The 17,059-nt window shown below is 34.6% G+C and overlaps 2 protein-coding genes across 3 annotated transcripts; one reads left to right on the forward strand and one right to left on the reverse strand.

The window, feature by feature from the left end:
- The first annotated feature begins 1,702 nt into the window (after nt 1–1,702).
- LOC105318930 (uncharacterized) lies at nt 1,703–15,188 on the forward strand. 2 transcript variants are annotated; one of them, XM_034458759.2, is made up of 19 exons: nt 1,703–1,748; nt 2,846–2,961; nt 3,285–3,396; nt 3,664–3,749; nt 4,274–4,365; nt 4,979–5,090; nt 6,731–6,837; nt 7,068–7,194; nt 7,365–7,488; nt 7,585–7,670; nt 7,758–7,894; nt 8,035–8,094; nt 8,286–8,447; nt 8,701–8,829; nt 8,958–9,072; nt 9,631–9,777; nt 10,203–10,369; nt 10,512–10,600; nt 12,357–15,188. In XM_034458759.2, exons 2-19 carry the CDS (start codon nt 2,883–2,885, stop codon nt 12,556–12,558), a joined length of 2,133 nt encoding a protein of 710 aa, XP_034314650.2. In that variant the 5' UTR covers nt 1,703–1,748; nt 2,846–2,882; the 3' UTR covers nt 12,559–15,188. The 2 variants fall into 2 exon arrangements, with proteins under 2 accessions (XP_034314650.2, XP_065940195.1); XM_066084123.1 differs by lacking the exon at nt 8,035–8,094.
- LOC105318923 (hypothetical protein) lies at nt 14,835–16,829 on the reverse strand. The gene is made up of 3 exons (XM_011416247.4): nt 16,501–16,829; nt 16,069–16,233; nt 14,835–15,883 (listed from the first exon to the last, which is right to left on the reverse strand). Exons 1-3 carry the CDS (start codon nt 16,793–16,795, stop codon nt 15,459–15,461), a joined length of 885 nt encoding a protein of 294 aa, XP_011414549.3. The 5' UTR covers nt 16,796–16,829; the 3' UTR covers nt 14,835–15,458.
- Between the last annotated feature and the right edge of the window lie 230 nt (nt 16,830–17,059).

Below are 17,059 nucleotides of genomic sequence, written 5' to 3' on the forward strand. Positions count from 1 at the left end.
TTTTTGATACATTTTTTTGGGGGGGTGGGGGGTTGTTGTTGTTTTTTTTTTATTTATATATTATACTTTATTTAATATTTGTTCCTATGCATTAAGAGATGTAGAAAAAGTGAAATTTTCAAAAATCAGTTTGTGTCATTTTTTTTTTACTAATTTATTTATTGTCAAATCATTATTCTTTCACATTGCCAAATTATGCAGGATATAAAAATTGAATCCCCGATTTTATCTTTCTCAATATTTTTAACTTACAGTCAGTAAACTTATAGATATTACAGTGTAAATGTATAGATTTTAAGAAGACTGTATTTTTAAAAAAGCTATATTACATCCACTTACAAAATGAAATCACCAAAAGTAAAATCAAATATACTGAAGAATATACTATATATATATCCTATTCATATACGGCTCTTCTTCAGTTCCAGATCACGGGCACTTGTTCTGCGATAAAATTTATCCCATTAATTGTTGTTAAAACATTGCATTAATTTGTTTAAATCTACTATGTAAATCAAGAGAGTTAACATGGACATAGAACAATTTATATGGAAATATCTGAAAATTCTGGAACTCGGAATTTAAGTGGGTTTGTTGATAGAACATTACGAATTGCTAAACATAGATATCATTATCCATGTGACCGCTAGTAAACAGTTTGATTGGTCAAGGGAGATGAACATTCTTGTATTCACGAAACAATTTTATATATGACATCATAGGTAGATAGATCTCACTGAGCCGACTCTAACGATATTAATTCATAACCAATTTTTGTAGAGAAGGCGAGTGAATAAGGCGTGCAAAATGCCTTTAAGGGGACAGACAATTAAGATACTGCAAAATTAGAATATCAGCAAATCTGATAATTTTTCTATAAATTTTTGAAAAAAAATGTGTATTTAACAGAACATCGGTTTGTAACCTTTACATGTTAAATATTTGGAATAGGTTGATTTTTACTAGCAAATGCGTGTCAAAACCTCAAAATGGTGGCGTTTTTAGAACTTCGATGCTTTTTCTTTTATAGAGTGAGTCTGAGCTCCATAATTTCGTTAAATAATATATTGTCTTGAATAAGGTTTAATGGTAATCAAACCGATTTCAGTCAACAAGAACGTGGAGAGATGACCCAGTTTGCTTTTAAAATGTCTATTTTTTTATCCCAACATTTGAACGTGTTAGAAAAATAATATACATGAAAGTCCGTAAATTCGTGGCCATGGCTAGTCTTATATAGCATTAAAACAACGCATTTGTAATGACTAAATTGGATCAGTGGTTAGAGAACTAGCCGGATTTTAAGGTTGTGGGTACGACCAATAATTTAGGAATTTTTTTTCTAAACTTTTGTCAGAGACATTTATTTATGTCTCTGCTTTTGTTAAGGTATTCGAAACTGAATATTGTTCAAAATTTTTCTTTTGTAAACTTTTATTAAAACATATCAAATTTACATGTACTAAATTGAAAAAAAAGAATGCATTTTGAAAATGTATTTTAATTACGACAACCAAATGGGCATTTGCGCTGTCTTATTCCCCATCTTCTTTAGCACTTAAATTATAGCCGTAAAATGCATTTAAGCACTGACATGCACTGATATGCTTTAAATTTCATTTGTCAATCATCATGAAAATTTGCAACCCCTCCCCCTTTTTTTTTAATTCGGGAAGTTTGTGGTTACACTCATTTAAGCTTCCCTGTACAGGTTCCGGTTAATCCTCACTCCTGAGAAAATCTGAACGGTAGTCTGCAGTGTATTGCGTTTATTGATTTTATGTTAGGGTTATATGGTTAAATATTTAATGCTTTATCGATTGTGGGAAAATAGCATAAATATAACTTGTTCGATTTTCTGTTCTTTTTGCACTTTTCACGCCCAGCTGATCTCTGTTTACACTTGCACTCTTTACGTTGAGTGGGCTATAGGATATTTCACCCGATGACGTTTCGCACCTGACTGTGGAACGAAACGTCCTTGTTAATTATGTGATAAAATTTGCCTTCTACACTGTCGTCATACATTGAATTGTATATTTTACGTTGTGTTCATAAAAAATGAAATACAGTCTAAAAAAATGTAACGTGATGGGAGAAATAGTGACAGATCAGACAGGGATTCAAACCTGGGCTCCCTTAAATATCTATATGAATAGTCAGATGCTCTCCACACTAAGTTAACTCTGGAGTGTATTCTTTTCCTATCCCCAGAATTGGTCCAGGATATCTCCATTGTCTACTTGCTATTTGAAAAGTAGACATTAATATAATTAGCATATATTAAGATTACTCTTAAAGCTTTCCACTCAACCAAAAAAATACAACCCTGAAGCCGGTATTTGAACTGGTCTGACAGTTACATTCCTCCCCCTGATAACTCGGTGGGTAGAGCAGCTGACTAAAGATTCAGAGGACCCAAGCTGGCCCATCACTATTTTCCCCTTGATATTGCAACATTCTTAAAAATTTCTATAGATTTATATCCAGTACTGATTTGACTCTTTTCAATATTTAGATTATTCATAGGGCCATTATTTTGAAATTTCATCTGGTATGAAGCAGTGAATTAACACTTAAAATATTCTAAAAAAAGATTAAGTGCCTGAAACCTAATTCGTTATTAGCTGGTCAATATATAAGTATTGTGGCACATCATTTTAAATGTAATTTTATGAAACAGTCATTTGGACTCAACCATTTAAAAATCTAATTTAAAAAAATTAATGAATAAAGTACAGCAGACATATGACAGCAGTGTAATTGGTATTGGTAAATGTGTAAGTTGAATATCCTTTTTGCAGGCAGACAGCCAGACAACAAGTTTTCTTTTTTATTTCAACAGTAACGGTGAAAACTTCAAATGACTTGATGAAAATTATATGAGTGGAAACATGCTCAGACTGTTGAGAAACATTTGTCCAAGATCAAGAGTGGTAAAAACTAGAGCATTTTCCTCAAGTGAGTACTTTGATTTTGACAAATAAGTGTTCTGTTTTAACCCTATCAATCTTTTCTTGTTCAGTGTGTTTAAATGCATTAACCTCTCATACCAATGGTATGATACCATGCATATGAGTTTGAATCACATGATAAATCTTATAGATTTGTTTATATTTAATTGTTTATATTGATCTAAGTTAAAATTCTGCCTTTTATACATTCTTTATAATAATTCAGTAGTTTAGGCCAGCTGTAGAATTGCAAGATCCATTACCATTTGTCTTTTTTGGAAATCATATTTTTATCAACCTTAAAAATAAACGATTTTCCTGAATTCACAGGTGTCATTGAAATATCAGATGAGGTACAAAATGCATTGCATCATGGGAAACCCGTCGTTGCCTTGGAATCAACTATTGTCACCCATGGCATGCCTCATCCAAATAATCTAGAGTGAGCTACATTAAGTTTAATGAAGCCAACCATTAATTAAATAATTATATATGTTTGATTGATCCGTAGCTCAGTGATAGAACTTTGTTGCATGTACGGTACTAAAAAATCAAACAATTTAAACATGAGTACAAGTTTATATAATTGGATCAAGATAAAGCAAATCATGCACCCAAACCACAGACTCTCAACTAGTTGACTGTTATTTTCCATTTTTCAGGGATAATTGTATATCACTAAAATCTCTAATTGTGCAATTAATTTCAGGACAGCCCTATCTGTGGAGAAGATAATCAGGGATAATGGAGTAGTCCCTGCCACCATAGGGATTCTGAAGGGCAAGGTCAGAGTGGGCAAGTATTAGTCTTAAGGGCAATTACAGTAAAAATAAAATTGTTGTCTCAAATTCCTTAGGACCAAATACAGACCTCAAGACATCTGATGATTCCAAATATGGAGGTAAACATTCTTGAAGGAAAAGTGGTTTGGATTCCAGATCAATTTGGCATGTCCATGATAAACAGTTGAACTTTGGTATCTCGAACACCGATATCTCAATTACAATGGATATATTGAAGTGATTTGTAAGTCCCAACCACTTATACTTGAAGTAATAAACCCTTGATATCTCAGATACTTGGATATCTCGAGGTTTTTAACCCGTCCCATCTATTTTGAGATAACGAGATTTGACTGTACAATATATTTGTGTTCAATTTGTATTAGATTTATATCAGATGTTGCTGACTGTTGATGAAAAGTAAAGTGCATGTCCCTTTCAGTAAAGTATACATCACTTTTTCCACACCAAATGATGAATGTTTGAGATGATAACACTAGACGCTACTCTATAAAACAGTATACATTTGATCCACAGGGTTGACAAACACAGAGATGGAATACCTAGCGGATCCTGCCACATCAGTCATAAAGACCTCGCGGAGGGATTTCCCAGGGGTCCTCAGCTTGGTGAATGTTACATGTGTATTATACTAAAAAACAAGGTTATAGCAAACATGGTAATATCAAATTCAAACCTGAAGTGAAGTCACTTTCATTACCCCAATCTTAAAACTGTATTAAAAAGTTATCTGATATAATGAAATTACAGTTAATGTAATGAAACAAAATCATTTGTCCCAGGTGCCTTGTTTTATTATATCTTCGGTACACATTTGTAGAATGGTTAACATGTAAATGCCATATCAATTTCAGAAACCATTGGTTAGTCTTGTAAGAGAGACAGACATTACTGTTAATATAGCCTAATTAAGAGACAGTCCGTCTAAAACCAAACTCTGCATGTAATATCAGTAGCTCAATAGATACTAAATCCTGCTCATTAATTTCATTGATACATAAGTTTATCAAAATAAACGTATTAATGCATTGTTAATTTTTGTCTAGCATACTTTGTGATTATGATTGAATTAAGATGTATTTGATCAATAATCTCAGAAATGTTTGAAATGTGTCAAAGGTATATACATGTAAGGCATTACTTTGTTGTAGTATGATTACAGATCAAGATTTACTAAATTAAAAAAAAAAATTGGAATATTTCATCTTTTTTTTAAAACAGAAATTGAATGGTGGCACCACTGTAAGTGGTACCATGGTGGTGGCAAACCTGGTGGGGATCCAGATCTTTGTGACTGGTGGCATTGGAGGGGTTCACTACGGGGTACAGGAAAGTGAGTAGTTTACACACAATTTACCGAACCTCATGACACCATCATTACTTGAATATTTAATTTTTATGCTGATCTTTGTGCAAACAGCGGTTTGAAACCCAGCACATCCAGAATAAGGTGAGACTGGGTTTGATTGGTTGATTATTAATTTAGCTTGACTGTTCCGGTGTTTGTAATGATTGCTGATTTGTTTACGGATAACAGGATGTATCTCACCTGTATTTTGTAGCTTACCTATTTATGTACAGTACATGGACTGGTGTTTGTTAGTACAAAGGCACTCTTTAATAAGGAATGGTGTGCATGTGTGTGTGTGAGTACATGTGCACTGAAATCACACTTTAATCTTTTCCTCTCTGATATGCACTATTTTCCATTTGAAATATTTTAAAAGTTGATCAGTACATAAGCTGTATAGATGAAAAGAGTTTCTACTATATTAGGAATTAAATTACCCTAAAAATCAAACAGTTTTCTTATGAAAATTATGAGAGTACTTACTCAAAGGATGTAGATATACACGTATAATTTTAACACATGTTTAGTACAGGGAGTTTGAGGTTCGTTTACCTTTATTAGCATAATAATCCTAATATCCAATTATCTACAGTGGGATGTCAAAGTTCAGAGCTGCAATCCAGGCGCATTCTTTCCTTTTAGTTTCCCTCACCTTTGAGGGAAAACACTAAGCATATTTTCTATTTTGATGTGCTGCATGTATAATCAAAAGATATGCCTTCACAGTGATTGCTGTGCACTGTGTGCAGTACATTTGCACATTTACCAGTGTATTTGATGACAATCCTATCCTTGGCTCGCATTTCTTGAATCTTGCTCTGTTCTACCTTAATTCATTATGGAAGTTTTACCATACGAGTGTGTTTTCACTCATTTATCTTAATTGCAAAAAACTCAACCAGTATTTATTTTTAATAAAATTCAAAATGCAAATGCTCCAAAACAGATTTGTTGTAAGCAACACATAACACTTGTTTTAGTAAGTTTGGGATCTCTAGATTCTGTAGTGGTTCAATGTCTTGATTTGAGCTAAATTATTTTTCCATTTTAACAAATGATATGCTTAAGGTGCCTCACTACACCTTGAAATAGTTTCTCAAATCAGCAGAAAATTACTTGATTATGATAGAAAGCATGATGGATAAGAAGTATTTATATCAAATAGGCGAAAAAATGTGCAATTTTAGATAAAAAATGGTATTTTCAAACATTTCATTCAGTAAACATAAACAAAAGCCCCAGGTGGAATCGAACTCATGACCTGCGGTTCACAAGCCTGATACTTTAACCACTGATCTATGACGATATATATCTGAATAGATTGATACAAACAATTTAACAAAACATTTAAACCGCCATCTTGTGACGTAGTGTCTTAAGAAGTATAAGTCTCGGTGTAGTAAAGTACCTTAAGAAAGCTATTTCAAATGGTCAAAATCTGAATGTCATGCAGTTGTCAAGTTTCAAACAGGATATAGAACTGTCAATTCTTTGTAAAGTAACAAGGTTTGGGCCAAACAGAAAAAATCTTTGTCCTTTATAGCTATGGATGCAAGTGTTGTGTGTTTGTTATAGTTAACAGTATGTTTGTAATAGATGTACAACATTAAACTGTTATATAGCCATGGATGTGAGTGCTGACTTGACAGAACTCGGTAGAACTCCGGTCACTGTGATCTCATCCGGAGTGAAGTCCATCCTGGACATCCGGAAAACACTGGAATATCTGGTAACCTTTGATGCAATCACACATACTCTCAATATATGCACACAATATATTAAGTTATTTCATTTTTTTTCTACAATAATTGTTAAAAATCATCAGAAAAACGCTGAAAGATCTGGTATTTTAATGTTACACTGAGATAGCCCATCTATATTTGTATCCAAGCTTGCTTGCACATTTATTTAAATACATGTATCTTTATTTAGATATAATGAACCTATTTTTTTATGCAGGAAACTGAGGGTGTTGCCGTGGCAACTTATGGGACATCCCAGGAATTCCCAGCATTCTTTACACCACATAGTGGCTTCAAAGCCCCATACAATGTGACAAATCCAACCCAGTCTGCTCATTTTATAGGTATGTGTATGATGATTCAAGGTCTCTAATTAAATTACAAATGTAATACCAAACCTATCCAGGCAAGTGCCAAAAAAAGCTAAACTTCAGAAACACATTTAGCCCCACTGCTCTTTGTAACTATTGGAACTCAAAGTATTAATGGATTCTACATTTGACTTGTTTTATAGAGGCTCATAGAACCATGAACCTACAGTCAGGTATTCTGATTGGGGTACCCATTCCTGAATCTGAGGGAGCATCTGCAGGGGAGACAATCCAGCAAGCTATAGAATCAGCTCTCTTACAGGCCAAGTAAGATTGGTGTAGAAATTGTACTCACATGGTCAAATACAGTATAAATCATAATATCTGCTTTAATCACCAATTGTGATTTTGGTTATTTTACAGGGAACAGAATATTTCTGGGAAGGACGTGACTCCGTTTATTTTAGACAGAGTTAATGCAATCACAGGAGGAGCATCCCTTCAAGCCAGTATCCTTAAGATGAGTTTAATATTGATTCTGATTATTCACATGTGTAATGTTATTTATGAATCATTTGCATCCTAAACTCTGAAAGATATCAGCCTCATTAAAAATAATGCTATGGTGGGAAGTCAGATAGCCTACAAATTGTCCAAACTCATCAAATCCAAGAAAAGCCAATCCCATGCTGCCTCTGTAACAAAACACAGTCACACAGAAAAAGCAGATGTGGTGAGATAGTCTCTGTCAAACTACACACTGTGTAGATTGAAAATTATATTATACATGTAAATTCATGTGACTGGGAAGTAGTTTTCTTTTGCAAAGTGAAAACAGTATGCAGTAAAATCATCTGATATTTTCTTCCACAGGTAGTGATAGGTGGATCTATTGTAGATTTTTATGCTAGAGTCAACTCAGATAATTTCCAGGTAATTTAATACAGCATGATGCAGGTACCTGTGGGGTCACAATTGTTTGTTTGTTTTTTTTTAATGAAATATAGATGACTATGTCTCAGATCAATTAAAAAGATAAAACGGAAACAGTTAAACTTTCCTAAATCAACTTGACAAAAGTTCTGGAGGACAGTTTGAAATTCATCTGATGTTTATTTTTCCAGAGTAATGGAGCAACCTACCCTGGTGGAGTGGCCCAGTCTTTTGGAGGGGTGGGCAGGAACCTGGCGGATGGACTCTCCCACCTTGGAGTCAACACTTTCTTTATTTCTGCCATTGGAAAAGATTCACACAGAGCAGGATTCAAAGCTTATTGTCATCACATGGTAAATACATGACAACAAAATAAAATCGTGACAAGCACATCTTCCAATTTTTTTTAAATCTCGCTGTTATTTTTCGTCAGACATAAACTAAATAAAACAATCTTAAAAGTTCATGATTTATACCTACGATTTGAAGCAAAATGGTTGAATTTCGGAATTAAGTACTATCATAAAATAAGGAATCTACAATACACATTTTACATGTTAGTACTGAAGTAGCTAGCTTCAATGTTTATATTATGTGCCCTCACAGAATCTGGGAGGTGTGCTGGAAATGGAGGGACACAGAACTGCCACCTACTGTGCTGTATTGCAGAAAGGGGGACAACTTCTGTTTGGTATCGGAGACATGGATATTCACAGTCAAATTACACCTGAATATGTAAGTATGATATAGGTATGGCATATTAACTTAGATCGATAGGTAGAACCTGTAACTTAAGTAATGCATTTATGTCTGTTTTACCTTTTGAGGCATTCAGTTGAATGCAAGATTAATATTGTTTGCAGATTGAAACATTCCAGTCTGTCATAGAAGGGGCCAAAATGTTGTGTATTGATGGCAATATTACCCCAGATGCAATGCGCAGTGCTCTTCAGATAGCACAATCCAAAAACGTACCAGGTAAGCGATCTTGAAGTAAGGTCTTTGAATAGTACTGTATAATGTGTTTGTGCCTTACTTATCCCGTACATTCTATATCAGTCTTTTTTCTAGATGTCTGATATTGTTTTCATAAAATATTTTGATTAGGTATTCAATTGTGCAAGTTTGTTTTTTCCATTTGCAAAAATATAACCTTGATATGAATTTAGTGAGAATTTTGATCGTTTGTAATCCAATTTGAATTTATTTAGATGTTCTGAATCTGCAACAGCTGGTAAAGCCATATTAAGTCACCTCAAAGTGACCTTTCAAGAATGAATAATTTTCCTTCCAATTTTCTTTGTTGAGTGTGTATCAAGGAGTCTTAGGTTCCAAAGAAAATCTTTTGCTTGAAATGCTTGCTTTAAAATTGAAAACAAATTCTGACATAAAAATTTAATGTACATCATGTTGACTTACACTGTATATTTATGTCAATGTAGGTATGCAGTATAGACCTATCTTTGAGCTTATACAGGCATGCTTGCTTCAAAAAATGTTAAATTGAACAAAATCCTTGGCACACATCTTTTTCAGTTTTCTTTGAGCCAACGGACATGTACAAGGCAAATAAACCCTTCCAAGTCAATGTGGGGAAATTTGTTACTATAACTACACCAAACCTCAATGAGCTCAGAAGCATGTACAAGTTTTTGACTGGAAATCTGGATTCTGAGCATCATGGTGCGTTTGATATTCAACATTCAAGATGCTTTTATGTAGAAGTCGGACATTTCGTTTTGTAACTCTATTTTACTTTTCGCTTGCTCTACACTGTATGTCACCTTAAATCATCCACATTGTTGTACATGTATTGAATGTTCTTTAGTACTATAGCCAACATAATGAAATAATTCTTTAATATTGCAACAGGTATGCTTAAGGTACAATGACCCATCAATACGAAAGATAAGACCTACTCAATTAAATGACAATACAATTAGTATTATAAAGAGAAAAGCAATTGTTCCTTTTTTTGCACCAATTGAGAAGTATCTAGTCATGCATCTGTAGCATAGTAGGGTGCGAGACAAAGTCTTTGCTGCTATGTGATTGTATGAACCATTATACATGTACCAGTAATGATACAAATCTTTTATCACGATCAGGAGGCTTTGATGACCTCCCTTTGAACAGTCTGTTGATGGAGTGTATACTGATGTGTAAAGTGGTGACCCTACATATACCAACTGTGCTGGTCACCCTGGGGAAGCACGGCCTCGCCCTCTGTCAGAGACACCTGGCTGGCACCCCCAACAGGGGCATCCCGATCAAGGTGATATTCTGTTAACAAGGATCAAAATTTATTCATTAATTAACTGTAATTTAGTGTAAACAATTACATAAAGAACTGTAATGACCGTTACTGTAAGGTATAAGGATAAGCCGTGGATTTTGAGTTGTTTGGGCTTGTTTAGGATGGGAGTTATCTGACTGTGGACCTGTATCCTGTACCAAAGAGTAAGGAGCCAGCCAAGATCATCAGTGTGTCTGGAGCAGGTGACTGGTGAGTGTAAAAATTAACATCAGCTTGTTCAAAAATTCAAAAGTACCATTACTATTTTCAAGAAAACTTGTTTAAATTGGTTTCCTTTTTAAGGTGTGATTTTAATGTTTAAGTCAATAGTTAAGGCATTTTTAGTAAAACTAACATGAATTGCCATTTCCAGATTATGCAATGTGATTCTGAAAAATATCCAGCATAATTAGGGCTTTTCGACTTTCGGTCGAAAAGACCTATTGTTATTCTTCTGTTTCTTATTATTATTCTTATGCTCGACAGAATTTCCGTCAGCGATTTTTTGAAAACGCAAAAGAATTTTGAAACAATTATACAATAGTCCTAAAGCATCTCTACATGACACGCGTATGTAAGGTTTTGGACTTCCGGTTCCGGCATTTCCGGTTTTGACAAGGAAAATACTAAAAATTCATTGAAGCACAATATCTTTATTGTTTTTTTAGTTAGAGCATTCAAGTTTAAGAATTAGATGCATCTTGTCTTGATGTACAAAAAAATAAGTGTAGCCATTTCTCTATCTCTTACCGTTTTTGAGATATTAGGGCTCAAACTTGAGAAAAGGGGGGATGAAAAAGAAAAAAAATCAAAAAACCTTAGAAATTTTATAAGACGCCTAGACATTGTTCAGATAGAAGTATTCAAGATGTATTCAAAGTTTGAATAAAAAATATTGAGTACTTCCGGTTTTATTGGCCTATGAAAAATTGACTATGGGAGTTTCAATGTTAAACTAAAATCATGCGTCGTTCGTTTTCTCAAAAAGATTTCAAGTAAACATTACAATATTTAAGGTGTATAATGGTACACATAATGCGCAGACCGGAAAAGTTTTTGGGTACACAATTCGAGGAAATTAGGGATCTGCAGGGGTCAACGTACAAAACAGCACATTAGCTGTAACTTTTTTATTTCTCTTTTGATTTTAAAAATCTTTTCAGTTTATTGTTGAGAGTAAAGAGTACAATCTTCAAATTATGGTCCGAGGGGCCACTTTTTGACTCCTTATAGGGGTTTGGAAGGCCCAAAGATCATCACTTGTTTAAATTTAAATTTTTTCTTAGTAAGAGTTATCTCGCTTTGCTGTAAGAATGTAGAGCATAAATACTATAGGCTTACCAAGTTTTGTGTCCGTGGAATGAATACTTACCTTAATATGATTTTTTGAAAATATTCCTTTGGAAATTAGAAGTGTAGCTACCTGTAAAGTTCTGGAGTTATCTTTCTTTTCGCACTACTACCACGGTAATAAATTCCTATCTAAGCAACTGTGGATACCAAGGCGTTTAGAACACTTGGAAATAAATTAGGGGATAATTTTTTTTTGAACATTTAATTAAAAAAGGATAATGGGGCTGTCGAAAAGCCCTTACTTTTTGTTGAAGAAAAAAAAAGTTCTAGTTTCTTTTGATTTTAGCCCCCAATTGAGAAAAAAATAAGGATATATATCGATAATACATGAACTCTTTTTTTTTAAGAAACCTGTACATTTTACTTGTAAAACATATCAGCATCTTTTCAAGTCAAGTGTTTTTGGTTCACTTCGCTCCCCACTTTACTATTTACATGTACTATGGTTGCGTCAAAAACTAAATGTATATATGCACAATTACTCTTCTTCTAAAGAATTTTGACACTTATTACATTGCTTTAAACCTAGGCTTGTTGGGAAACATGTCAGGAGTATAGATCCATGTATTTCTTTGTGGAGTAATAATAACCTACTTGTGCTCTATTATTACAGCTTGGCCTCAGCTGTTATATCTGGATTCACCAGAGGTCGGGATCTTGACCTTGGCATTAAACAAGGCCTCGTGGCTGCCCAGTTATCTCTGACCTCGCACCATGCTGTCCCTCCCTCCTTCTCCCAAAAGCAGATTGAACTGACAGAGGATTTAATAAGAGAAATGAATTGTACAAGAATAACAGACCCCTCTATACAATGAACATGATGAAGTCAAGCCATCTACTCTAATAAAAGAAGTTAGGTTAATGCTGTTAGAATATCAAACCATACACTTGTCATGTGCGGATCCAGAAATTTTTTCCAGGGGGGGTCCGAAGGATAATTGTGTTTGCCAGGGGGGGTCCGAGGCATATTTTCGCGATAATTTTACTATGTATATTTAAAAAATTTTCATTTTCCAGGGGGGGTCGGGACCCCCCCCCGACCCCCCCTCTAGATCCGCGCATGCTTGTTGTGTATACTGTGGTTTCATCAAGATTCGTTGAATACCAATTTTCATGGATTTCATTAATAAGGTGATCCACGAAATTTAGTGTTCATTGAAGTGCAATTTCTATTAACATTTTGTATTGATAGGGTCATTGGCTACAAATTATCGTATCCTTGAAACTGTGATTTTCACTTTCTCCACAAAAATTGATACCCTTAAATATAAATGAAACCACAGTATGTCTTAGAAGTGCAATTCCAAGTTTATAGATCCATGGTTCTTATATAAAGGGTTGGTAAAGTTTATAAATTAAGCAATAAGTTTGCTTTCCAAGTTCACAATTGTTGAAGAAATGTTTAAATAAATGATGAAGAGATTGTGTACTAGATGTATATATGTGTGTGTATGCCAATCAGAGTATTACCGGTACTTGTTTGTATTTTTTAATACCAAAGAAATATATATCATACATGTAGACATATACTCGAGACCTGACCACTGTGCAAGGTCAAGGATGTTATCATGGTAACCATTTCATAAAATCAGGTTTTTATTCCATGTATTGAGAGGTTATTTTTGTATGATTTACAATGGATCTATACACTTCTCTAATTTTATTGTACCAGGTGCATTTTTTTACCAGGTATCGTAGCATGTATATGTCTTGCAAATGTATTTTTTACTGCTTGTTGAGTTTATCAATTAAGAAAAGTATTTCAGATCTGTTTACAGTTAAACTGTAAAGATGTATATATATGTATGCCATTGATGATAATTAAAGCAACTGTAAAATGTTTGATGTCTCCTCCACATACAAGCAATTCTTGGACTAATGAAAAATGATATATTTGCTTGTCAAGCAAGTGTGTAGAAATTGATATTGTAATAAATATTCAAGTTTTTTGTGATGCATACTATGCAATATACAAGTATTTTTACAAGTACAATGTACATGTTATATACAAGAATCTTGTACATATAACTTTGAAAGTGCCTTTATCAGCAAGATTAAAAGTCAAGGTCAGTTACTTGGAATACAAGGTCAAATGAAAATATACAATATGTCACCTCTTCATCTATGTATGATGTTTTTGAGCAATTACCAAGATGTATGTAATTGGTCTTTATGACCATTCTCTGTTCTTTGGAAGAAAGATATTGTTACCTAATACATGTACCATACATACAGCGTGGAAAAGTTCATTGGTTGTGCATAACAGGGAAAGTGGTCAGCTGTACAGTGCAGACTAGACACAACCTAACACCAAAGCAGACCCAAAGCTGACCCTGGGTCTGTTTGGGGTTGGTTCTTTTTAAATTTGTGTCTGCTATAGGTTCAATCCAGGTCAGCTCTTGGGATTAGCCTTGTATATTCCACATACACATGAAGTAACATTTGGTCATTTTTCAGTAGCGATTTAAGGGTCTGCTTCTGAAATTGGGGTCTGCTTTCTATGTCTGCTTGGGTCAGCTCTGGGTCCGCCATAGCAGACCCTGAGTTGACACAGAAAGCAAACCCGGGCTTGGTTTGGCTTTCTGTTAGGTTGGGTCTGGTACTGTACAATTATTTTAATTCCTACTGTTGTAAAGAGCATAGAGCAGTGTGTAAATTTCTGATCCATACATAATACAAATTATTGTATAATTAAGGTGGTATGGGACACCTCCATGTTGTGACATACCGGTACTATTTATTGAAGTAAACAAAATCAAGTGGTTTATAAATTGTTCCTTTCCCAACATTGTCACCAAACAATGTAGCGCACTGGTTTAGAGGTTTCTTTACAAATAATGTAAGTCATGAGTTTGAATCCTGCTGGGGATTTTAAAAGTTTAACCACTCCAAAATGAAGTTTTCAAAAACATATTTTTTTGTTAAATATTGTGAAATTTGAAAATTCTAAAGTATTTTAATTAAAATGTACTTTAAGCTACATTAATATCGAAACGTGTCCCACCTTAGTTATCGGGTCAACCATGTGGTAATTCTTATTGATTTTATTGTCATGCCTGATGATTAAATACTAGGTAGATATAACACTTGGTTTATATACTTACATGTTTATTTCAAATTACAGTTTCATGTATAAAATATATTATGAATGCATGTACAATAATATAAAAATTATGTGATTAATATATTCTACAAATTGATCTGATTTATATACAAAGATGAAAATTTTCTAATGAATCATGAATATAAGTGATAATTTAAATGAATAAAAAAAAAAATGCACTGATACGTGTTATGTTGACTGCCCACTATATACACACGAGTAGAGAGTATACACAATGCTGAGAGTCTATAAGAACTTAGCATCCTTTGTACAACCTCTGGATGACATGGCACAAGATATTGTAGATATCTCCAACAATATACAAGATTATCACTACAATGATTTAATAGGAAGAATTTGGTTCCTTAACCCAAATATTATTCTACCTGTCATGTTGATATTGCATAGCAAAAATAATGACACAGAATTTTTTGAAATTTCCAAATAAGGAATTGAAACTGGAAAAAGTCAAATAGCGGAATATTGTTGAAATGTTTCATATGCAAATATCACTGCATAAGATGTTCCTTTGGTTTATTACATCAAATGATCTGTGTAAGGAAACTGGAATGTTCTGACTAATGACATTTTTGAAGCTCTCCAAGGTCTATACTATACAAAGGATTCAGAGTGCTTGCTCTGACCCCCTTGACTGACCGCGCCCATGCTTGCCTGTCCCATGCTGGCTTTTCCCATGCTTGCCTGCCCTAAGCTGGCTTGTCCTATGCTGTAACCCCCCACACTCCTACCACCTTGCTCACTAGGTTCATAATGAGGGGGTCTCATGGGTGGTGCCATTCCTGTTGGAAGGTGGGGAAGCTCGAGTTTCTTCTCTATTTCCATGGTTGCTTTGTCTGGCTTGTGATGGATCTCTGTTGATTTCAAAAACAGAGAGATTCCAGAGAATACAGCAAAGAATCCGGACAGGACAAAGAATCCATAGGACCAGGACAGGTAGTTGAGCCAGGGGCGGGGCATCCAGGTCGGATCTTTGGCATACATCGGGAACATCAGAGCCACAATCAGCACAAACACACCTACACAGAGAGAGGGAGAGAGATATGATGATCAAATTCATTGTGTTTCTTAGACAATGCTGAGTATCTTGGAACTTGCCTTTTATATAAATTTCATTAATAGTATACATTGTACATGTATTCACAGATCATGAGATTCATTGCAGTACATCAAGTTCTAACAGTAGATATGTGTACCAGCTTACCTGACACGAACATGAGGACCGAGTTAATCATGAAGGCCCTGTATCGGTTTGGGTTGTAGTATTTGATCCTGAATCTGTCCACCAGATAGAATGACAGCATGCCCACAGTAACAATGTTTACTATCAGGGTCAACACCACCACGGTCTGTACAACTCGGAACCAGGCTACAATGTAATGAAAATCAAAATTATCTCCATTACAAAATTCAACAGTTGTACAACTCTACTGAAGTACAATTGGATATTGAGTATATTACATCACATGTATATATACATGAGTTTTTTGAAGGTCGCTTATTGATAAATGAATCAAATGGTTTGCTTTTTAATTTTACTTGCTGAAGTTGGAACACAAACAGCATGCACAAAAGGACCTGTGGTTTCACACCAATCAGCAGGTGCCCGTTATAAATAATTAACAATCTTAATTACCTGGCATGATTTCGTCCCAAACTTCTTCAAAGAACGTGGAATGTATCCACCAGCAGCCTACGTATGATCTCATCATGGGGTCCCGGGGCTTCACCCATCCCGACAGACAAATGTGCCACATCCCGACATTGGCCAGGGGACTGTGGACTCGGCTCCATGATTTGTACCAAAAGGGGGAGGCGAAAGCAACGAAGACTAAAACTAGTGAACAAATCGAACAAAGGAAGGCAAACCAGTACATATAACCCTCACCCTTCTCTCGATATTGTTTACCTGCGCCTTTACCAGACGCCATTTTGAATGTTTGGTCTACCTGGACGAGTCCACTTTCGCACCTGTACCATTGGTTTCCGGGTTTTGTACTTTATCGTCGAATTAGGGCAAATCGTACGAGAGAATCCGAACGATGTAAAAATTTGACTATTCTTATTTTGTTCCGTATGATTCATATATTGGAATTTGAATATTGTGACCCCGCGCCGTCGAGTCATCTTTAACTTTAATTCAAATTTGAAACAAAAGTTGACATAATGTAGTAAAAATGTTACACGAATTTTAT

Source organism: Magallana gigas, chromosome 5 (assembly GCF_963853765.1).
Source record: "Magallana gigas chromosome 5, xbMagGiga1.1, whole genome shotgun sequence".
Classification (NCBI taxonomy): Eukaryota; Metazoa; Mollusca; class Bivalvia; order Ostreida; family Ostreidae; genus Magallana; species Magallana gigas.

Coding starts and splice junctions, on each gene's coding strand:
- LOC105318923 (XM_011416247.4), bottom strand. CDS start 16,795: ATGGCGTCTGGTAAAGGCGCAGGTAAACAATATCGAGAGAAGGGTGAG. Junction 16,234..16,500: donor TTGGGACGAAATCATGCCAG/GTAATTAAGATT, acceptor ATTACATTGTAG/CCTGGTTCCGAGTTGTACAG. Junction 15,884..16,068: donor GGTCCTCATGTTCGTGTCAG/GTAAGCTGGTAC, acceptor CTCTCTGTGTAG/GTGTGTTTGTGCTGATTGTG.
- LOC105318930 (XM_034458759.2), top strand. CDS start 2,883: ATGAGTGGAAACATGCTCAGACTGTTGAGAAACATTTGTCCAAGATCA. Junction 2,962..3,284: donor AACTAGAGCATTTTCCTCAA/GTGAGTACTTTG, acceptor CTGAATTCACAG/GTGTCATTGAAATATCAGAT. Junction 3,750..4,273: donor GAAGGGCAAGGTCAGAGTGG/GCAAGTATTAGT, acceptor TTTGATCCACAG/GGTTGACAAACACAGAGATG.